Below are 25,015 nucleotides of genomic sequence, written 5' to 3'. Positions count from 1 at the left end.
TAATAAAAAATTCTACTTAAATTAATTTACATAATCAGTGCCATACCAATAAAATGATCAAAAAATTTTGTAGAGGTAAAAAAAAAAAGATTCACATAGAAGTACAAAAGGTCAAGAATATCAGGGAAATTTATGAAAAAATGTGAAAGAAAATGGCCTAACATTATTAAATTTCAAATATTTTAGAAAGTAGTAATCATCAAATCTGGCACTTGCTGAGAAACAGAGTGGTGAATCAATGGAATAGATTAGGTACATACTATTCAATAATATATAACCACATAATTCAGAGTTTGATAAATCCAAAGATCCCAATTTAGGGAATAAGAATTGAGCATTTGACAAAAACATGAGAAATCTGGAATGCAGTTTGGCAAAAATCTGGCACCAACATTTCACACCAGATACCAAGGGAAGATTAAAATAGAAACATAATTTAGACATAAGGGGTGATATGTAAAATAAGGAAGCAAAGAAGTTTATCTGTCAGATACATGAATGAGAAGAACTTATGACCAATCAAAAGAAAAAGAGCATTAAGGGATATAAAATGTATAGGTTTGGCTGCAATAAATTAAAAAGGGTTCACACAAACAAAACCAAGATTAGGACAGAAAACAGGAAAACTTTGCAGCATTTTTTATAATAAAGTCCTTATTTCTCAAATATATAAAGAGCCAATAAATGCTGAAAGGATATAAACAGGCATTTTTTTCAGATAAAGGAATAAAATCTAACTATAGTCATATGGGAAAATGCTTTAAATTAATATTGATTAGAAAAAGTGAATTAAAACAACTCTGAAATATTACCCTACATCTATAAGATTGGATAATATGATAGTAAAGAAAAATGATCAATATTAATGAGGGTGTGTGAAACTTGGGACACCAATGCACTATTGCTTGAGATGTTAATTGATCTAAACAATCTGGAGAGCAATTAGGAATTATGACAAAAGGGCTATAAAATTTTGCATTTCCTTTGATCCAGCAATACTACTACTATGACAAAGAGATTTTCTTAAAAACAAAAAGAACTTGTATTTACAAAAAAAAAATTATAGCCACTCTTTTTTGGTGGCAAATAATTTGAAAATGAGAAAATGCCCTTCAATTGTGGAATGTCTAAATATATTTTTGTATATGATTGTGATGGAATACTGTTGTATTTTCAGAAATGATGAGCAGGATGCTTTCAGAAAAACCTGAAAATCCTTACATGAACTGATGCAAAGTGAAGTGAAGAATACCAGGATAACAAAATGATAGAAATATTATATGACAATCAATTCAGAATGACATAGCTATCCTCAGCACCATAAAGATTGAAGAAAGTTCTTAAGGAGTATTAATGAAAAACGTTATTCACCTCTAGAGAAAGAACTGAAAGAAATCTGAATAAAGATCAAAGAATACTATTTTTACTATATATTTTTTGTGTTTTCATTTGTTTTTTCACATGATGGATGTTATACAAATATTTTTTTGCATGGTTGTGCCTTTGTAACCTATATTAAATCACTTGCCTCCTCAGAGAGAAAAGAAGAGAGGCAAGAATGGAAAGAATTTGGGAATTTAAATTTAAAAATAAGTTTTAGAAAATATTTTATTTGTTACTGAAAAACATCAATAAAGAAATTATTAAAAGGGGCTTTAAGTTGCAGATGATTTGCCAACATTTCTAGGAGGATGCATTTATGACTAATCTTCACAGATGAAATCACATGTCAAAACAAAAGAACAACAAAACCAAAAATTCCTTTGTAGATCATGGTTCCTAAATTCAGGATAGATTCTTCATATTAAATTCAAATCATCAAAGGTTTATCAGCAACCTTCTAACTACAGATCCCTGGGTGTCCATAATGGAAATACGGAGATTAGAAAAGACAAATTTCGGGACTTCCAGTCAAGATGGCAGCTTAGAGAAAGCTAAAGTTCAGATCTCTGGAAACCCTTCCCTATGGAACTCAAGCTATATGCTCCTAGGGCACCAAAATTCAAAACGAACAATAGCATAGACCCCGGGAGTCCTCCTCCTGGACCTGGATCAAAAGGTAAGGCCCCTCCCCAAAAGCCAGAACCCAAGATCTCTCAGACCTAAGGGGTAGGCAGAAGGAAGGTCCCAGGACCCATCCCCCCCCAACCTCAGAGCCCCGAGTACAAGGCAGCAGAGGGAACCTCAGAGCCTCAGGGCCAGCTATTCTGAAGGCCGCGTCCTGAAAACAACCTGACTCAGTCTCTGGGGCACCCAGAGAGCAGGGAAACAGAGAGATGGGGGAGCCTGTAACCCGCTGGCTGGATCCTTCCATCCGAGTTTCACAGAAAGTCCCTGCCTCAGTGCATACTCAGTTCAACCCAGTGAAAGCTAATCTTATCAGGAGCCCTTGGAGATCCAGGAAGTCGTGGCCCCTCCCCCCTCAGAGTGTAGGCTTTTCTGGCCGGCTAAGGCACTGAAAAACTTCATGGAGAGTGCCGAGCCAGGCTCAGAGCATGGAAGTAAGGCAACAAAGAAGCATCAAGAGGGAACTGAGGAGGGCAGTAACACGGAAACACCAGCTATTCCTTGCCTCCCCGGGAAGACAGAACAACAACTGCATAGAATGGACAATCTGCCTAGGGCTAAAACCTCTGAACACCAGACAGAGATAAGAAAAGCTAGTCCTCCCCACTCAGATAGAGATGGCAAACTCCACAGAAGCACAAAAGCCCCCAAATTCCAAGAAAAACAAGAAGAAGGGGGAGACTTTGGACACATTTTATAGAGCAAAAATACAAAATACAGAGGAGATAGAAGAGAAAACACAAGCAAATGCTCTGAAACCTTCCAAAGAAAATGGAAACTCTCCACAAACCCATGAAGAATTTGAATCAGAAAGGATAAAAAAGATGGAAGCCCTCTGGGAGGAAATGTGGGAAATAATGTAAAAGAAATTCATGCATCTACAAAACCAGTTTGACTAAAGTGAAAAGGAAAAACAGGCTTTAAAGGTCAGAATCAGGCATCTCAAAGACAATGAGCAAGAATTAATAAAGCAAAGCCAAAAGAACAAGAAATTAGAAGAGAACATAAAATATCTCACTGACAAGGTCATAGATTTGGAAAATAGAGGGAGAAGAGACAATTTAAGAATAATTGGACTACCAGAAAAGCCAGAAATATACAGCAAACTCGACATCGTAATACAAGATATAATCAAAGAAAATTGCCCAGAGATCCTAGAACAAGAGGGCAATACAGACATTGAAAGAGTTCACAGGACACCCTCTACACTAAATCCCCAAAAGACAACTCCCAGGAATGTAATTGCCAAATTCCAAAGCTTTCAAGCAAAAGAAAAAAATCTTACAAGAAGCCAGAAAAAGACAATTTAGATATAAAGGAATGCCAATCAGGGTCACACAAGACCTTGCAAGTTCTACTCTGAAGGACCGCAAGGCATTGAACATGATTTTCAGAAAGGTAAGAGAGCTGGGCCTCAACCAAGAATCAGGTATCCATCAAAACTGACTATATACTTCGAAGGGAAAGTATGGGCATTCAACAAAATAGAAAATTTCCAAGTTTTTGCAAAGAAAAGACCAGAGCTCTGTGGAAAGTTTGATATCGAAAAACAGAGCATGGAATAACTGAAATGGTAAATATGAAGGAAAGGGAAAAGGAGGAAAATGTTATCTTCTTCTTTTACTCAAACTCTCTTCTATAAGGAATACATTTATATCCATCTATGTATACTAACGTGGGGAAAATGTAATGTGTAAATAGGGGGAAAAGAAAGACCAAATAGAATAATCTTTCTCACACAAAGATTCACATGGGAAGGGGAGGGGAAGAAAACTCCTATAAGAAGGAGAGGAAGAGAGTTTTTACTTAAACCTTATTCTCAGGGAAATCAACTCTGAGAGGGAAGAACATCCAGATCCATTGGGATCTTGAATTCTATCTTACCCAACAAGGGAAGGGAGAAGGGAAAACCAAGGGGGTAGGGGGAAGGGAACACAAAAAAGGGAGGGAAGAAGAGGGGGGAGGGGGAGGAAAAAAAGGGAGGGACTAGAAAGGGAAACATGTCAAGGGAGGGGACAAGGGGGACTGATTTAAAGTAAATCACTGGACTAAAAGGTAGAGCTGAAGAAGAAAGGTTAGAATTAGGGAAGGATATCAAAATGCCAGGGAGTCCACAAGTGACAATCATAACTTTGAACGTGAATGGGATGAACTCACCCATAAAACATAGAAGAATAGCAGAATGGATTAGAATCCAAAACACTACCATATGTTGTCTTCAAGAAACACACATGAGGCGGGTAGACACCCACAAGGTCAGAATTAAAGGATGGAGTAAGACCTTCTGTGCCTGAACTGACAGAAAGAAGGCAGGAGTGGCAATCATGATATCTGATAAAGCCAAAGCAAAAATAGACCTGATCAAAAGGGATAGGGAAGGTAATTATATTTTGTTAAAAGGGAATTAGATAATGAGGAAATATCACTAATCAACATGTATGCACCAAATAATATAGCACCCAAATTTCTAATGGAGAAACTAAGAGAATTGAAGGAAGAAATAGACAGTAAAACCATATTAGCTGGAGACTTAAACCAACCATTATCAAATTTAGATAAATCAAATCAAAAAATGATTAAGAAAGAGGTAAAAGAAGTGAATGAAATCTTAGAAAAATTAGAATTAATAGACATATGGTGAAAAATAAATAGGGATAAAAAGGAAAACACCTTCTCAGCACCACATGGAACATTCACAAAGATTGACCGTACATTAGGTCACAGAAACATGGCACACAAATGCAGAAAAGCAGAAGTAATAAATGTAGCCTTTTCAGATCACAAGGCAATAAAAATAATGATCAGTAATGGTACATGGAAAACCAAATCAAAAACTAATTGGAAATTAAATGATATGATACTCCAACATTGTTTAGTTAGAGAAGAAATCATAGAAACAATTAATAATTTCATCGAGGAAAATGACAATGGCGAGACATCCTTTCAAACCTTTTGGGATGCAGCCAAAGCAGTAATCAGAGGTAAATTTATATCCCTGAGTTCATATATTAACAAACTAGGGAGAGCAGAGATCAATCAATTGGAAATGCAAATAAAAAAACTCAAAAGCGATCAAATTAAAAACCCCTAGCAGAAAACCAAACTAAAAATCCTAAAAATTAAGGGAGAAATTAATAAAATCGAAAGTGATAGAACTATTGACTTAATAAATAAGACAAGAAGCTGGTACTTTGAAAAAACAAACAAAATAGACAAAGTACTGGTCAATCTAATTAAAAAAAGGAAGGAAGAAAAGCAAATTAACAGCATCAAAGATGAAAAGGGGGACATCACCTCCAATGAAGAGGAAATTCAGGCAATCATTAAAAATTATTTTGCCCAATTATATGGCAATAAATACACCAATTTAGGTGATATGGATGAATATATACAAAAATAAAAACTGCCTAGACTAACAGAAGAATAAATAGAATTCTTAAATAATCCCATATCAGAAAATGAAATTCAACAAGCCATCAAAGAACTTCCTAAGAAAAAATCCCCAGGGCCTGATGGATTCATCAGTGAATTCTATCAAACATTCAGAGAACAGTTAATCCCAATACTATACACACTATTTGACATAATAAGCAAAGAGGGAATTCTTTTTTTTTTTTTTTAAATATATTTTATTTGATCATTTCCAAGCATTATTCGTTAAAGACATAGATCATTTTCTTTTCCTCCCCCCCACCCCCCATAGCCGACGCGTAAGTCCACTGGGCATTAGATGTTTTCTTGATTTGAACCCATTGCTTTGTTGATAGTATTTGCATTAGAGTGTTCATTTAAAGTCTATCCTCTGTCATGTCCCCTCAACCTCTGTATTCAGGCAGTTGCTTTTTCTCGGTGTTTCCACTCCCATAGTTTATCCTTTGCTTATGAATAGTGTTTTTTTTCTCCTGGATCCCTGAAAGTTGTTCAGGGACATTACACCGCCCCTAATGGAGAAGTCCATTACGTTCGATTATACCACAGTGTATTAGTCTCTGTGTACAATGTTCTCCTGGTTCTGCTCCTCTCGCTCTGCATCACTTCCTGGAGGTTGTTCCAGTCTCCATGGAACTTCTCCACTTTATTATTCCTTTGAGCACAATAGTATTCCATCACCAACATATACCACAGTTTGTTCAGCCATTCCCCAATTGATGGGCATCCCCTCGTTTTCCAGTTTTGGGCCACCACAAAGAGCGCAGCTATGAATATTTTTGTACAAGTCTTTGTGTCCATTATCTCTTTGGGGTACAGACCCAGCAGTGCTATGGCTGGGTCAAAGGGTAGATATTCTTTTGTCGCCCTTTGGGCATAGTTCCAAATTACCCTCCAAAATGGTTGGATCAGTTCACAACTCCACCAGCAATGAATTAATGTCCCTACTTTGCCACATCCCCTCCAGCATTCATTACTTTCCTTTGCTGTTATGTTAGCCAATCTGCTAGGTGTGAGGTGATACCTCAGAGTTGTTTTGATTTGCATCTCTCTGATTATAAGAGATGTAGAACACTTCTTCATGTGCTTGTTAATAGTTTTGATTTCTTTATCTGAGAACTGCCTATCCATTTCCCTTGCCCATTTATCAATTGGAGAATGGCTTGATTTTTTGTACAATTGATTTAGCTCATTATAAATATGAGTAATTAAACCTTTGTCAGAGGTTTCTATGAAGATTTTTTCCCAATTTGTTGTTTCCCTTCTGATTTTAGTTATATTGGTTTTGTTTGTACAAAAGCTTTTTAGTTTGATGTAGTCAAAATTATTTATTTTACATTTTGTGATTCTTTCTATATCTTGCTTGGTTTTAAAGCCTTTCCCCTCCCAAAGGTCTGACATGTATACTATTCTGTGTTTACCCAATTTACTTATGGTTTCCTTCTTTATGTTTAAGTCACTCACCCATTTTGAATTTATCTTGGTGTAGGGTGTGAGGTGTTGATCTATTCCTAGTCTCTCCCACACTGTCTTCCAATTTTCCCAGCAGTTTTTATCGAATAGTGGATTTTTGTCCCAAAAGCTGGGATCTTTGGGTTTATCGTATACTGTCTTGCTGAGGTCGTTTTCCCCCAGTCTATTCCACTGATCTTCCTTTCTGTTTCTTAGCCAGTACCAAATTGTTTTGATGACTGCTGCTTTGTAATATAGTTTTAGGTCAGGGACTGCAAGGCCCCCATCATATGTGTTTTTTTTCATTAATTCCCTGGATATCCTTGATCTTTTGTTCTTCCAAATGAACTTTGTTATGGTTTTTTCTAAATCAGTGAAGAAGTATTTTGGTAGTTCAATGGGTATGGCACTAAATAGATAAATAAGTTTGGGTAGGATGGTCATTTTTATTATATTGGCTCGTCCTATCCATGAGCAGTTAATGTTTTTCCAATTGTTCAAGTCTAGTTTTAGTTGTGTGGCGAGTGTTTTGTAGTTGTGTTCATATAGTTCCTGTGTTTGTCTTGGGAGATAGATTCCTAGGTATTTTATTTTGTCTAAGGTGATTTTGAATGGGATTTCTCTTTCTTGTTCTTGCTGCTGAGCTGTGTTGGAGATATATAGAAAAGCTGATGATTTATGTGGGTTTATTTTGTATCCTGCAACTTTGCTAAAGTTGTTGATTATTTCAATTAGCTTTTTGGTTGAATCTCTAGGATTCTTTAAGTAGACCATCATGTCATCCGCAAAGAGTGATAACTTGGTCTCCTCCTTGCCTATTCTGATACCTTCAATTTCTTTATCTTCTCTAATTGCTACTGCTAGTGTTTCTAGTACAATGTCAAATAGTAGAGGTGATAATGGGCATCCTTGTTTCACTCCTGATCTTATTGGGAATGCATCTAGTTTATCCCCATTGCAGATGATATTAGCTGTTGGTTTTAGATATATACTGTTTATTATTTTTAGGAATGACCCTTCTATTCCTATGCTTTCTAGTGTTTTTAATAGGAATGGGTGTTGTATTTTATCAAAGGCTTTTTCTGCATCTATTGAGATAATCATGTGGTTCTTGCTAGTTTGCTTGTTGATGTGGTCAATTCAAAGAGGGAATTCTACCAAACTCCTTTTATGACACAAACTTGGTACTGATTCCAAAACCAGGCAGGTAAAAAACAGAGAAAGAAAACTATAGACCAATCTCCCTAATGAATATAGATGCTAAAATCTTAAATAGGATACTAGCAAAAAGACTCCAGCAAGTGATCAGAAGGTTCATCCCCCATGACCAAGTAGCATTTATACCAGGGATCCAGGGCTGGTTCAATATTAGGAAAACCATCCGCATAATTGACCACATCAACAAGCAAACCAACAAGAACCATTTGATTATCTCAATAGACTCAGAAAAAGCCTTTGTTAAAATACAACACCCATTCCTATTAAAAACACTAGAAAGCATAGGAATAGAAGGGTCGTTCCTAAAAATAATAAACAGTATATATCTGAAACCATCAGCTAATATCATCTGCAATGGGGATAAACTAGATGCATTCCCAATAAGATCAGGAGTGAAACAAGGATGCCCATTATCACCTCTACTATTTGACATTGTACTAGAAACACTAGCAGTAGCAATTAGACAAGAAAATGAAATTGAAGGCATCAAAATAGGCAAGGAGGAGACCAAGTTATCACTCTTTGCAGATGACATGATGGTCTACTTAAAGAATCCTAGAGACTCAACCAAAAAGCTAATTGAAATAATCAACAACTTTAGCAAAGTTGCAGGATACAAAATAAACCCACATAAATCATCAGCATTTCTATATATCTCCAACACAGCTCAGCAGGAAAAACTAGAGAGAGAAATCCCATTCAAAATCACCTTAGACAAAATAAAATACCTAGGAATCTATCTCCCGAGATAAACACAGGAACTATATGAACACAACTACAAAACACTCTCCACACAACTAAAATTAAACTTGAGCAATTGGAAAAACATTAACTGCTCATGGGTAGGACGAGCCAATATAATAAAAATGAACATCCTACCCAAACTTATTTATCTATTTAGTGCCATACCCATTGAACTTCCAAAAAATTTCTTTACTGATTTAGAAAAAAACATAACAAAGTTCAGTTGGAAGAACAAAGGATCATGGATATCTACGGAAATAATGGAAAAAAAATACAAAGGAAGGGGGCCTTACAGTCCCAGATCTCAAACTATATAACAAAGCAGCAGTCATCAAAACAATTTGGTACTGGCTAAGAGACAGAAAGGAGGATCAGTGGAATAGACTTGGGGCCAGTGACCTCAGCAAGACAGTATATGATAAACCCAAAGACCCCAGCTTTTGGGACAAAAATCCACTATTTGATAAAAACTGCTGGGAAAATTGGAAGACAGTGTGGGAGAGATTAGGTTTGGATCAACACCTCACACCCTATATCAAGATAAATTCAAAATGGGTGAATGACTTGAACATAAAGAAGGAAACTATAAGTAAATTAGGCAAACACAGAATAGTATACATGTCAGACTTTTGGGAAGGGAAAGATTTAAAAACCAAGCAAGACTTAGAAAGAGTCACAAAATAAATAATTTTGACTACATCAAATTAAAAAGGTTTTGTACAAACAAACCCAATGTAACTAAAATCAGATGGGAAGCAGCAAATTGGGAAACAATCTTCATAAAAACTTCTGACAAAGGTTTAATTACTCAAATTTACAAAGAGCTAAATCAATTGTACAAAAAACCAATCCATTCTCCAATAGATAAATGGACAAGGGACATGGATAGGCAGTTTTCAGATAAAGAAATCAAAACTATTAATAAGCACATGAAGAAATGTTCTAAATCTCTTATAATCAGAGAGATACAAATCAAAACAACTCTGAGGTATCACCTCACACCTAGCAGATTGGCTTACAAGACAGCTATGGAAAGTAATGAATGCTGGAGGGGATGTGGTAAAGTAGGGACATTAATTCATTGCTGGTGGAGTTGTGAACTGATCCAACCATTCTGGAGGGCATTTTGGAACTATGCCCAAAGGGCGATAAAAGACTGTCTGCCCTATGATCCAGCCATAGCACTGCTGGGTCTGTACCCCAAAGAGATAATAAGGAAAGGACTTGTACAAGAATATTCATAGCTGTGCTCTTTGTGGTGGCCAAAAATTGGAAAATAAGGGGTTGCCCATCAATTTGGGAATGGCTGAACAAATTGTGGTATATGTTGGTGATGGAGTACTATTGTGCAGAAAGGAATAATAAAATGGAGGAATTCCATGGAGACTGGAACGACCTCCAGGAGGTGATGCAGAGCGAGAGGAGCAGAACCAGGAGAACATTGTACACAGAGACTAATACACTGTGGTATAATAGAACGTAATGAACTTCTCCATTAGTGGGGGTGTAATGTCCCTGAACAATCTGCAGGGATCTAGGAGAAAAAACACTATTCATAAGCAGAGGGTAAACTGTGGGATTAGAAACACCGAGGAAAAGCAACTGCCTGACTACAGAGGTTGAGGGGACATGACAGAGGAGAGACTCTAAACGAACACTCTAATGCAAATATTAAAAAAATCGCAATGGGTTCGAATCAAGAACACATGCCATACCCAGTGGAATCACGCATTGGCTAAGGGGGGTTGGGGGGAGGAAAAGAAAATGATCTTTGTCTTTAATGAATAATGCTTGGAAATGATCAAATAAAATATAAAATTTAAAAAAAGAAAAGACAAATTTCTGTCTTCCTGGAGCTAATAGTTTAGTGGGGAGATCAATTATTAAAGCATGCAGAGGCAGCAGAATGGTGTAATGGATAATCTGTTAGACTTATTGTGAAGAAGTGCTGAGTTCAAATCCTTTCTCTGACTTGTTGCTCTGTGATTTTGGGTTGGTTGCTTAAGCTTTCTCAGCCTCAATTCCTTAGGAAGGACCTTGGGGACTCTAGAAACCATCTTCCTTATTTGAGGAACCCAGTTACTCAGAGTTACATGATCTTTTCCCAATACCACAGCCTTAACCATAGGTTCTTTATTAAATGAAAATAATTTCCAATGTCCATTTGCTAGTATACCTACCATAGAGAATAAACCAAAGACATGAGCATGAAATACAATTTTTGTTTGTTCAATTGTTTCAGTAGTGGCGGACTTTGTGACCTTTTTTGAGGTTTTTTTTGGTTGTTGTTGGTTTTTTGTTTGTTTGTTTGTTTGTTTGTTTGTTTGTTTTTTGGCAAAGATACTGGAGTGGTTTGCCATTTCTTTCTATAACATATTTTACAGAAGAGAAAACAGGCAAACGGAATTAAGTGATTTGCCCAAGGTCACATAGCTAGTAACTGTGTGAGGTCAGATTTGAACCTTGAAGTTGAGTCTTCCTGAATTTAGGCCCATCACCTTAACCACAATGCCAACTAGCCACCCTTGAAATGCATTTAGGATTCTACAATTAAACATAGAGTAGAGCTTCCGAATTTGGGGTTTCTGAACTTAAAAAAACATACAATTCTATTTCAATAGAATTTTCTTTATTTTTAAAAATCCTTTATATTTTATTTTATGTATTTTTAAAACCCTATTCTGAGTAATCCAAAGGCTTCGCCTGGTCCATGACACAGAGAAGTTTTAGAAGCCCTTCCTTAGAGCATGCTGTACCTGTATTGATCTATGTATGCTATCTTGTCATCATCAATAAACGCATGATTAGAGTTAGGAAGCTAAAAGGAACCTTTTGGAGGCAGCTAGGTAGCTCAGTGGATTGAGAAACAGGCCCACAGATGGGAGGTCCTGGGTTCAAATGTGGTCTCAAACACTTTATAGCTGTGTGACCCTGGGCAGGTCACTTAACCTTCATTGCCTAGCCCTTACCACTCTTCTGCCTTGGAACCAATACAGAGCATTGATTCTAAAATGGAAGGTAAGGGTTAAAATTGAAAAAAAAAATACATGAATAAAAGGGACCTGTTGAGCACAATGAATTCAACTCATCCCTTCCAAAGATGAGAAAATTAAAGCCCAGAGAGGGTAAGTGCACTTGCCCCAAGTTCCCACAACTTGTAAGTGTCTTAGAGGACATGAGATCTCAGGTCATCATAACTACAAATGCAGGGCCCTTTTGCAATACTGTTTTTAGCAGTGAGACTTAAGAAAGGACTTCACTGAAGAAGTCAGATTTGAAGTCTTTTGGAGAGAAAAAATAATTTGCCTGGCCAGACAGAAAGATATTTTTCCAGGCATAAAACATAACTGTGTATGAGACAAAAAAAAAAAGCTGGGGAAAATTGTATTTTTAAGTAAATGGGCATGGAAGGGAGAATTGTTCAAGTTCAATAACTTAAACAATGAAATAGATAGATAGATAGATAGATAGATAGATAGATAGATAGATAGATAGATAAAGATAAGATTATGGAAAATTGGATAAGGATAGCATGTTTTATCTTCACGTCAAAGGAAAAGGCAAATGAATGGAAGATACTAAAAATCATCTAGATAAGAAGAGGACCAGGATTGAGGATGAATAAAAGGCACAAGTGTTAAGAAGTAGAAAATCTAGAGAGTTAACTCTCAGGAAGAGAAAGCCAGAGAGTAGTAAAAATTAATTTTAGTTCAATTATAGGAAATCCTTAAAAATGGAAGCCACCTTATAAGGAACAAATGAATTTGCAGAGGTGAGACCAGACATCCAGACAGATTGGAGTGCCTCCAGGGCAGATGGCAACACAAAGGAAAGAGAGAACAAGCCCTTTATTTATTGCTTTTTTTTTTTTGGCAAATTGCTTCAAAGTCACAATTGATAATGGGAATTAGAGAACTTTTTACCTCCCTTTGCAAGGGTTTTGTACAACTCCCTTAAAGCCAGGGTTCCACGGCCTCCCTATCTTTTGAGGCTGCCTGTGCTATTAAGTGATAGTTCTAAATATGGGTTCATTTCGTTCTCCTCCTCTTTTACTGAAAAACACTATTAAATAATCAAAACCAAGAACTGATTTAAAGCCAAAGCAGAGCTAAAGAACTTGCAGCTGGTTATACCACCTTTGGTCTGTCTGATCCCAGCCAAAACTGTCTCTTTACTTTCTCTCCCTCTCTCCAGGGTCCCCAGCTGTGGAGAATCTGATATTGACTCTGAGTCAAGGGAAAGTGAGTGCAACAACTCTCACTTTAGCTTGGAGCATATTGTAAACAGGATTAAAATTGTCTGGGGATCGTGTGCAACAGTTAGGATAATTCCCAGTAATGTTGGCTGATCACCAAACCCAGGTACAGCTGTCGGCAACTCAGTTTGTGGATGCCACTGCCCACTTAAATCCATCTGCAAACCATACTTCTTGCCAGATATTCCACTGAATTTTGATCTCTAACAATCCTATGTTTTCTCTTGTTGTAAAATCCTCTGTTGAGTTTTATTAATAATCACTTTAGGATTGATTCACTAGCTTTAAAAAGTAGACTTTTCGTTGCTTAAAAATATTAACATTCCAAACCGCTCATTTTGAGTTCCTTTTAGAACTCTCAAATCTATTGCAAAGTGTAATTAAAGGACTAGCTTTCCATTTTTCCTGCTTTGAAAGGTTCTTAACTTTGCATGGGTAGAATCCTTTCTGAAGTTTGGTGAAGCCTATGGACCCTTCTTAAAATAATGCCTTTAAATGCATAAGTTGCATAATATTGTAAAGAAAACAAATTATGTTGAATTGCCGTTATTGAAATATGTGGGGCAAAATACAAACTGAAACAGTTTCACAGAACTGGAATTTCAAACCTTTGTAGCTAGGTGCAACCCCAACTCAATTGAAAGGATTTATTTTAATTCAGATTTAAGGCAAAGAGTTTCAAAGCTTCAGATTAATTTAAATCAATGTAGGATCATTTTGCTTCACTGAAGGTTTACCAACTAATTTGATGGCATTTAGGAGCCTCTATCTGTCTTGTTTGTCATCAGGAAGGAGATATGAATAAGTGAGAGGATATATCCAAGAGCTCTCCAAATCCACTCAATTAACCTGCTTATTCATTGTTCACTAATGATAATTTGCTTTGGTGGGGCATGAAAGTCAGATTTTGCCTGTACCCCCAAACTTTGAAGTAGTACATAGACCTTAGTTTGGGAAGAGAATATCATTTATATTTAAAAATACCAAGATAAGATGTTCAGAATTAGAAATTAGAGCTAGAAATTAATTATTTCAATTCATTCATGCTACAGTTGAAGAAACTCAGGCCCAGATATGAATAACTTCTCCAAGGTCCCACAATAGCAGTTTAGTCCTGTACCTGGGATTTGAACATAGATTATCTGTCTCATATTCTTTTCATTTCATATCAATATTCTTTTCATTATGCCCCAGATTTTCCTTCTACCAAAACCAACTCTTCAATTTCTATTAAGTAGGAACCCCAAGATATTTAGTGTTTTGAATCAGTTTGAATAAGCCAAGTTTACCTCTTTAACATGTTGAGGATACTAATTGGGAGGTAGCAAATGGCAAACACCAAAAGGACAACCATTAGCATCCGAGCTGTTTTCCTCCTGGCTCTAATCTGTTTGATTTCTGCAGCCACAGCACTAATCCGGGATTTAGTCTGCTGGCCTGGCCCTCCTCTAGTCTGGGTAGCAGGGTAAAGAGGCTTCCATCTTCTCTGCACCACTGAAGAGGTCCCAGGGATCTGAGAGAGAAAGAAAAATCTCATTATTGTTACTGATTATTTTAGGAAATGCTCCAATTTTGCAGAAATAAATATGAATGAGAGTGGTGAGGGAGAGAAGAGATATATAGGCTTATGGGCAAGAAAGTATATATTAATCACATTTGGAGAGATGGAGGGGACTTCAAAGATCCTTTAGTCTAACATCCTAATTTTAGAATGACTTACTCACAGACATATATTCAGTGACAGAATTGGCATTTGAACCCAGATCAACTGAGATAATAATTGTAAAGCACTTTAGCACAGAGTAAGCATCATATAAATATTGGTTACTGCTATGATCATTATCATAATGTTTAGTTAAATATACTATATCAGATCTTATTAAATAAAATAAACATAGTTTGAACAAATAACAGTGAAAATGCTCCCCCTAATGTCTTTGCCTGGTTGGGATTAAGCAACAGACAGTCTTAGAGCATCATGCCCTTGAAGGTAAGAGTTTTGATGTTACTCTTTGAATTCCTGGCATCAAGCAGAGGCCATTCCAGGTTTTATGGATAGATGGTTAGATGCCTGGATGGAAGAATGGATGGACAAATAGAAGCAATATTTTTAAGTATTATGATGTAAAGAGTATAGAGAAGGTCTTACAGTCTCAAATTCTAACTCCACTTTAGTTTTGTTTAATTTGACCTTCTGGGGTTATCATTTAAAGTGCAATATTTTCAGAAAGGGGTAACACATTTTCAGATACTGGTGGCTTATAGAATTTTTACTTTGTTCTAATCAAAGGGTTAAAGTTGCTTTGGCAGAAGTAATACAGTGGAGAAGAAGGAAGTTCACAGAGGCAGAAGAAGGTGAGGAAGACCTACTATGAATTTAACAATTTATCTATTTGTATCTTTGTAAGAAATTCAAAACTTTTGTTTTGAGGGGCAGATGGATATTTGGTTTTTGGGGAACTTATTTGTTTAAAAAATAATTTATTTAAGTTTTGACTCTTGGATTTCTTGAGGGGCACAATAGATAGAAAACTAGACCTGGGATTAGATACACTTGAGTTTGGATCCGACATTGGACATTTAATAATTGTTTGATCCTGAACAAGTCACTAAATCTCTGATTGCCCCAATTTCCTCATCTGCAAAGCACTATTAAACTCTAAGTTGCTACATAAAAGCTAACTAGTATTATTATATTAGAAAAGGGATTCCAGAATAAAGATTTTCTAAACTATTTCTCTCTCTCTCTCTCTCTCTCTCTCTCTCTCTCTCTCTCTCTCTCTCTCTCTCTCTCTCTCTCTCTCTCTCTCTCTCTCTCTCACATACACTTAGCTATTATGGGCAATTCAATGATCCAGGACAATTATGAGAGACTTATGAGAAAGAAAGCTAACCACCTCCAGAGAAAGAACTTTTGGAAGTAGCAATGCTAATGAAAGCATACAATGATTCAATTTTTTATTTGGGTTTCTGTTTGGGGGTTTTGGTTTTATACACTTACATACAAAAATAAATAATATGGAAATATATTTTGCATGATAATACATGTAAAACCCAGATCAAATTGCTTGCCAGCACTGGGAGGAGGAAGGGAAAGGAGCTAAGGAGATAAATTTGATCATATAAGTTAGGAAAACTTGTGTGGAAATTTGTTATTACATGTAATCAGTAAAATAAATAAAGAAAAATAATATCTTTTAAAAATCACTCCTCTCTAGATATAGCCTATCCAGCTATATTTATCTTTACATATATACATGTATGAATATGTATGTTTACATCTATGTAACATATGATGCTTTAAAGTTTGTAGTTTATATAATTTACACTTGCATATAATTATAGACACACACACAATTATATGTCTATATGCATCTATATGTATCTTTGGCTCCTACCAATATATTTTCTGGATTGATACATCAGCACAGATGTATAAGCATAAAATCTCACCTACACTAACCTATAGGTACTTTTCCATGGATTAATACTGCCATCTGCTGCCAGATGTTGCAATATTACTTAAGATCCTTTCAAGATGCGACTTTTTAGAAAACAGAAAACCATACAGTTCTAATCTCACTGATTGTTCTCTAATTGAATTAGAAACCAATTTATTCATCATTCTTTAGAATCTACACAATAACAGGAATGAGTCCTCCTGGTCTTCCATTAACATTTGAAAGAGTTCAGATGGAGAGCAACAATTATGTCATTTGTATTTTTCCATTCCCTTTTCAAAGGTATTTGATAATACCAGGGAATTGATCCAAATACAATATTTTTCTTAATTATGAACTTGGGAGGACTAATAGACTTTAGAAAATAAAACAATGAAATTTAGACGTTCCCTGGGTAGTCTGTTTTACAAAGAATAACACTGTGCCAGCCTCAGCACCAGCAGGCCATCTTGGTTCTACTCAGCTGGTTCAGCTCTTCCTTTATCTTTGTGGTGTTCTCTTGGAAAGAACAATGTATCCTCTTGGTCTCTAAGCTATGGGAATGACTAGTTGGAAAGTTTATAAAAATCAGGTTTTAATTGTTTTCTGTGCCCAAAGACCTTGAACTTGTAGATAACCTTCAATGTCTTAAGACAAGTCTGCTTACACTTCCAAATGTTAGAGAAACAGCCTACTAGTGCTCATTATTAGAGATTTGCAACATCCATCACATTCATCCCCTGTAAATCATGGTTACCATGACAAGTAAACTTGCCTTGGGAGCTGGCTTCCTTTTTTAAGGTAGCTTTAGTATCTGACTCATATTCTACCTTTTTAAGCCCTTCCATCTTATCATTACAAAGCTTCCTTTCTAATGGATGGAACATGGGCTTGGTGAGGATACCGACAGTTTCACTTTTGTGCTCATCCCCTCCATAGTAATACATTAGAACAGGTCAGGTACTAAATTCACTTCTTACTGGCTTGGGTGACAGTGGTTAAATTTTCAGTGTGAACCACTACATTTCAAGAATCAGTTCTAACTACAAATTAGGGCTTGCTTTATGGTTTTGTTGATCCTCTAGATTTAATTATTAGTCATATGGATTAGAATAAAAAATGTAAAAGGTTTACCCATGCATTTCCTCCATGTGTACTTCCAGGACAGTTATTAAACATTTCCCAGCACACCCTTTATAAACAGGTCTTGATTGTTGTAAGCAGGATACAAATAGGAATGGTAGGAATGTAGCAGAAGGCTCAGGGAATTTAATTATCATCTGACTGAAGACATGGTGACAAGATAAGAACAAGAATTTACATATTCTTTTAAGGGTTTCAATGTGGTTTATACCCATTATCTCCCCTGAGCCTCATTGTACCACTGGCATAGATGTTTGGTAGAGGTTTGTTGATTGATCATGGAGTTACAGTTTTAAAATCTGGAATGGACCTTAGTGATTATCTGCTAGAAAGCTCTTCAGTTTACAAATGAGGAAACTAAGGCACAAAAAGTTTAAGCAAGTTGCTCAAGTTCACAAAGTAGAATCAGGTTTCAAGTTTAGGTCATCCATCTCTAAATCCATTGTCCTTTCAATTCAATGACTTCCATTCATAATAAACAGATTTTCTACAGAATTTATTTCATGATGAATCCTCTCAGTCTTCACAGTATCCATATTTATCATGCCTCTCATACCTCCCTACATGGTATAGTGTTCTCTGTCCATGTTAAAACCTATTGTAAGTGAGCCATTTAACACATCAATCTTACAATTGACTTTTCTTCTTCCCTTTATGATATCTGTGCTACACTCTGGATTCCTGCTTCATAATAAACTTGTAGGGGATTTTCCTATCCAATAATTAGCTGACACCACATATTCTAGTGCTTCTAGTAAAATGGGAAACTCTAGTCCTGATCTGTCATTCCTAATCCTTAGATGATTCCGGGTACTCTCTTCATTCCTGCAACTGCAGAGCTAATAGAGAAAGTAAGGGGAAATCATGATTTAGCTTCTTAACATGTTCATTGGCCCTGAAAGGCAAATTTACAACTCATTCCACAATGATTCCAAAGGTTAACTAGTTCACCACATCAGATCTCTCAAATTTTTCTTTTGAACAATATGTCCATTATTCTTTAGCTTTATCTCTTTGATAGCTAATGACCTATTTTCCTAAACTATTATCTCCCTTGAGCATAAGGGCTGTTTCATTCTTTATGGTCATATCACCAATACCTAGCCTGGAGTTGGACTTGTAATAGAAACTTAATAAATGTTGGTTGACTAAAAAGGAATTTAGTTTTCTGATATCAGCTCCTTTTGTTGTTTTTTTTCTGACTCTATATCAACAGATTTGATTCTGCATTCATCCTCTCAATTCCTTGAAGTTTTAAATAAAGTTCCATAGGATTTACAATTATAAAGGATCTTACAGACAATCAAGCCCAAGCCCAATCTTCCCACTTCACTATTTCATTGAGTAAATTGAACAATAAAGTGACTTGTGCAAGGTCAATTTCATATAAAGTAGAAGAGAGTTTTTTTTAGATAAGTGTTATATAGTCCAGCCACTTCTTGGCTCAGTTGATGTTGTCCTATGGCATATATAATGTTCTCCAAATCTGTTTATGAGTATTAACAGTAGGATATGAAAAGTTCTGAAACTGATTTGTACCAAATGACTCATTTAGGAACACTTTGCTGAAATTGGCATTTTCTGTTCTAACTGTTCTGTGGAAATATTTGGTTTCACATCCTAGATAATTTACATGGAATTCCATCTTCTTTCTTGTTAAACTTTTTTTTTTAAATCACATGAAGCACATCCACTAAGAGAACTTGCTGAAAATATTTTTGTCAGCTTTAAAATATGTAAATATGTATTATTCTTATATATTATAAATACACTTATATTCATATATTATGCATACACATACAAACATAGTCATTTAAGGGATGTTGAAAATGGAGAATGTGAGATTAAAAACTTAGAATTTAGAGTGGTCCAAATATTTCTATGCTAACTTTCATATTGAAAAGGAATTAAATGGTGTTTGGCATTTGTGTGCATAATTATTTTTTACTTTCATTGAACACTAATTATCTGCAAAAAAAACTGTAAGTATCATAAATATAGAAGTAAGAAGATTTTTTGCCTTCATATTATTCTCCTTCCAACTCAGTGTTTCCCTATAAAATATTCTCCAAAAGCTGAGAGATAACTAATATAACAATTTAAGTAATATTAAAATCTTTAACAACAAAAAAAATCAGGTAAATTTCACAAGCTTGAGATGGAAGGGATATATGGCTACATAGTTGCTGATTATGAAATATTTAAAGATTTTTAACAGACTGGATCAATATAATTTGAAAATTTGGCAAGAAAACAAACATGCTAATTAAATATTAAATATTATTAAAACCTTCATATCCATGACTAGAGCATAACACTTTTAGAATATTGTTTCAGTTCTGGGCAACACATTTTATAAAAGGCTTTGATATGGTAGAGAACATTTATAAGACCACCAGGATGTAGAGCTTAAAATTCAGGTTTTAGGTAACTGGTTGAAGGGATGCTTGTCGAGTTAAACTGATTTAAATTGGGGCTGTGTAGCCTTCAAACAATAAGACTTTGTAGGTAGATGGCAGCTATCTTCAGGTATCTGAGGGGTGTGATGTGGAAGAGGGATTAGATTTGTCTTTTGGTGGCCCCAGAGTGTAGACCAAGGAATAATGTATTTGAGAGAATCAAATTTATTCACATCAGGGAAAACTTCCAAATAATTAACTATTCAAAGTGGGATGTACTGTCTCAGGAAGCAGTGCATCCCCTCTCATTGAAAGTCTTCAAACAAAGACTGATCGATAAATACTGAGTATGTGTTATAGGGAATTCTTATTAGGGATTAAATGGATGAGATATCCTCTTGAGACACTTTGAACTCCTGTAATTATGGGATGTTTAATAATTCAGCCCTAAAAAATCATTGTGCTACAATGGAAAAAGAATTAGTTTCAGTATCAGTAGAACTATGCCTCAATGTTGGCTATGATATATAATATCTTTGTGACCTTGATCAAGTTGTTTCAGTTTGGGGACATTCAATTTTTCCAAATTCAATGAAAGCTACACAAATTGAAGTCTTTTCCATAATCTCAGCATCATTTCTCATAGAAATTTATGAAAACACTTTATGTTCCTTCAAAAACATTTCAGTTCAATAATATTTATTATATTATCATATTTATTAATAATAACTATATTTTAAAATGTATGTTTTATTATTAATATTATAATTTAATATTTTATTATGAATACCTACTTGGATATAAAGTAGGATAATACATTTTCCCTAAACCTTACTCATTATATTCTTGCTATTCCATTGACTTTTCCATCAAATGTACTTAATGGCTTCTTTTAGTACATATTAACCCATCATCTACATGTTATTTAATTCATGATTCTTATACAGTACTCCAAATATGCCCTCTTTCTTTCCTTTTGGCTAAAATACATCTTCTTCAGTTTGTAAAGCCCTCCTCAGTGTGGTTCCAGTCTACTTTCTAGGGTATTTGTGCATTTTTCCTCTGAATACGCTACTTTTCAAACCCAATTTTGCTCTGCCCTAAATATGCCAGTTCATCCCTTGTCTCTGCCCCCTTATATTAGCTTATCCTATTTCAGCATTGAATTCTTTCCTTTCCTACTCCCATAGAATTGGTGTCCCATAGAATTGCTAGCATCCTGCAAAGATTTGTTACAATGCTGCTTTCTGTAGAAAGCCTATCCTGATCTCACATCGCCCAGAAAAGTATTACATATTTTATTTTTTTTAAAACCCTTACCTTCCATCTTAGGATCAATACTATGTATTGGTTCTAAGGCAGAAGTATGGTAAGCATATTTGATTTTCTATGCATGTGTTCTTTCCATCTAAATAAAGCAAGAAGATAGGGTGCAGGGAATCTATATATCTATATTTATTCATTTATTTATTTTCAATTTCCCAATGCCTGGTGTGTAGTGGATATTTATTAAATGTTTAAGGAATCGAACTATTTGAAATGACTTTGTTCAACTTTGTTCTGCCTTGGATTGTCAAAGGCAGGAATTGTGTCTGTTAACTAGTTAATGTGGCACTTTACAAATATAACTTGTTAATGGATTAAAGCTGCTAGACAATGATGGTGGTCTTTATAACTCATGCTTCTTCACAATATTGCTTACATTTAGGACATAACTATTAAGCAAAGGAATGGTTGCTATGCTATAGTGGCTAGGAGATTGGCTGTGGAAACAGGACCATGATTTCTAATCCTGCCTCTTTTTATCTGTGTGGCAAATTTACTTTCCTGGGTATTAATTTTTTCATCTGTCAAATGGAATAGTTGAGCTAGATAACCTCTAAGGTCTCATAAAACTCTCACATTGTGATTTTATGGGCCTTTATAAAATCTGTTTCACTAAGAGGATCAAATAAGATTCTGTTTAATTTGTACCTAATGGCTCAAAATACATATCTTTGTGAAAATACATGTCAATCAATTGATCAATCAACCCATAAATATGTTTGCTTATAGCTAAATATAAAATAAATATAAGTATAATATGAAACACTTTGTGTAATATATATATATATATATACAAATACCCATATTTATATACATATATAAGTATGTATGTATATCTACATCTATATCTACTCTATTCACTTAGTCTATATATCCATTTACTTTTGGTCCTTAAAATGGTCTGCTAAGATAGATACTCCTTCATCTGCTTTTTTTAATAAATGGGAGAACTATAACTCAATGACATTAAATGACTTTTCTAGGGCCACATAGCTAGTAAGTGTCTAAGGCAATATTTAATATTAGGTCTTCATGACTCTAGAGTTAATGTTTGTTCAATTCATTTATGTTTGTTCATTCATTCAACAAAGAGTTAATTAAAATGTTATTTTAGATTAGAATTTCGATTCTCCAGTAAAGGCAATTCTCTGCCTTATCATGACATAAGTATGATGCCTTGGGGTCTCAAAACAGTTTTCTAATGCAACACAAACTCTTACACTTCTTACCAATATGGTAAGATGTCATGGTTGAAACTGGCAATGGGTTTGGTGGCCTAGGAATACTGGATTAGGATTCAGGAAGATTGAGTTCTAATCCTGTCTCAGAAACGTCTTAGCTGTGTGAGCAGAGGCAAGTCCCAGAACCTCTGTTGGACCCATGATTTCTCATTTTTAAAATGGAGAAAATAATAGCACCAATCACATAGGTTTATGAAGACCAAATGAAATAGCTTATGTAGAGCACATTGCAGAATTTAAGACTATGTAAACATTATTGAACCTATGTAAAGCACTTTACAAAACTTTAAAGTGAGATAATTGCTATTATTATTAATTATTATTATTATTATTATTATTATTATTGTGATTGTTATTCCAACCTAATGGCAGTTAAATAAACTGAAAGAGACTTTCCAAAAGGTGGAACAGAACTTTTTCTTTCTTTTTTTTTAGGCATAGTCATTCATGATAAAGCAATCATAAAGCAATTGGAAGCAATCTCAGAGGTCATCTTATCCAAATTCCTCATATATAGAAATGGAAACTGGGGTCTTGGAAGTTATTCAATTGGCCCATTGATCCAAAGGTGGTGTCATATGTAGGAGAAGTCCCAGATCTTCTGACTAAAAAATCAGTGTTTTTTTTTTTCCCTGCATCATCTCCCCAGTTGTCTTAGAAACAGTGTCTTAAACAAAGAGGCTGTGATCTATGCTTCTGAAAGGAATACTGCACCCTTATTTACAAAAGACAGAATCCAAGAATATTTTATTTATATTTCAGTCTATTTATTCATATATAATTTTACTTATATTTCAATATTTCCATAAAGTTGTGATTTCATCATTGTGGGTGCTTCTTGCAACAGATAAACCATATCTCCATCCATTCTTTGGGCTGCTTTGAGCAGTGTTCTCACAAAGGAAGTTGTCACCAAGTAGATGCAACTGTGTCCAAGTGGTTCAAACAATAAGGCAGCAATAAACTAGATTTTTCAAATATAAATGTTAATAAAAGAATTTTATAAGACCTAGCATGGTTAGTATTGGTTAATACCTCAACGTTTTATCAAGGCTTCTTGTTATCAGTCCTTAGCTAATTGCCTGTATGATATATAAGTTAATTCTTAGAATTAGGGTTTGTGTGAATCCTCAATAGATCAGAAACAAATCAGCTGAAATCACTTACCTGGCGGCACCATAGTTTTCTGAAGATTTGTAAATAAGCCAACACCATGAGGCACAAAGGCGCCATATATGTCACCAGGAAAAAGCAAGTGTGGTACATCTTGGGATAAATTTCACCTGAAATGAAAAAGTTATATATAAATATATTTATAGTTAAAACCCTCCATATTTTTCTATATTCTTAATGCCAATGTCTTAAAGGTGCACACAAAACTGTCTTTTTCTTTTTCAGTGGAAATGCTGTTGCCAGAAGAGAAAAATCAACCTACAAACATACATACACATTATGTATATATATACATATATATACATACACATGTATTTAGATTTGTGTTTCTATGAGTATATAATCCCATTTGGTTCTTAAAATAGTTCTCCAAGGTAGGAGCTACTATTATTCTCCCTTTTAAAGGAGAAATCACTTGCAAAGAGATTAAATGATTTCCCTGAGATCATGTCAGCAACTAAGTCAAGATGCCAAATCTGGTCTTTTTAACTGCAGGTTTAAGGTTTTGTTTGTTTGTTTGTATTTTAACCCTTATCTTCTGCCTTGGAATGGATACTGTGTATTGGTTCCAAGGCAGAAGAGTGGTAAGGGCTAGGCAATGGGGATTAAGTGACTTGCCCAGTGTCACAATGTCTAGAAGTGTCTGAGGCCAGATTTGAACCCAGGACCTCCCATCTCTAGGCCTGGCTCTCAATCCACTGAGCTACCCAGCTGCCCAGGTTTAAGTTTTTATCAACTACTTATTCATTACACAGGGATTATAAAAAATGATTTAAAATTAGAATTACAGTTTTCTACCAAAGACATTCTTCCAATATCTTGTCATGGTCTAAAAGTGACCTTGCTGATGACTTAGTTTTGGCTTAATGTGGATGAATATCATAGGCATAAAATTGCCCTAAGGCTTTTGTACAGTGGGTATATGTATATTACAGTCATCCCAAGTGTGAAAACCAAATGCTATTTATTTTTTCTTAGATAAGAACAATCATCAAGTCATGAATTCCATTTGTGTTGCTGCTTCTCTTCCCAGAGGCAATTTCTTGTACAGTAAAGTGCTTTTGCCTTGATTACATTATTATTATTAAAGGTTATTAAAGGTAAAAATATATTTGCCTGGTCCCATTC

General features: G+C 35.2%; 1 protein-coding gene across 2 annotated transcripts in view; it reads right to left on the bottom strand.

Moving 5' to 3' along the window:
* The window catches only part of HCRTR2 (hypocretin receptor 2), a 158,752-nt gene that overhangs the window by 14,890 nt on the left and 118,847 nt on the right, over positions 1-25,015 (bottom strand). For both annotated transcript variants that reach the window (XM_056818433.1, XM_056818432.1), the window contains exons 4-5: positions 23,882-23,997; positions 14,455-14,678 (exon numbers count right to left, since the gene is read on the bottom strand). In XM_056818433.1, the coding sequence (XP_056674411.1) occupies positions 14,455-14,678; positions 23,882-23,997 (340 nt within the window). The remainder of the gene's footprint in view (positions 1-14,454; positions 14,679-23,881; positions 23,998-25,015) is intronic.

This window comes from Monodelphis domestica, chromosome 2 (assembly GCF_027887165.1).
Source record: "Monodelphis domestica isolate mMonDom1 chromosome 2, mMonDom1.pri, whole genome shotgun sequence".
In the NCBI taxonomy this organism is placed as follows: domain Eukaryota; kingdom Metazoa; phylum Chordata; class Mammalia; order Didelphimorphia; family Didelphidae; genus Monodelphis; species Monodelphis domestica.
This window is presented reverse-complemented; position numbering and strand designations above follow the sequence as displayed.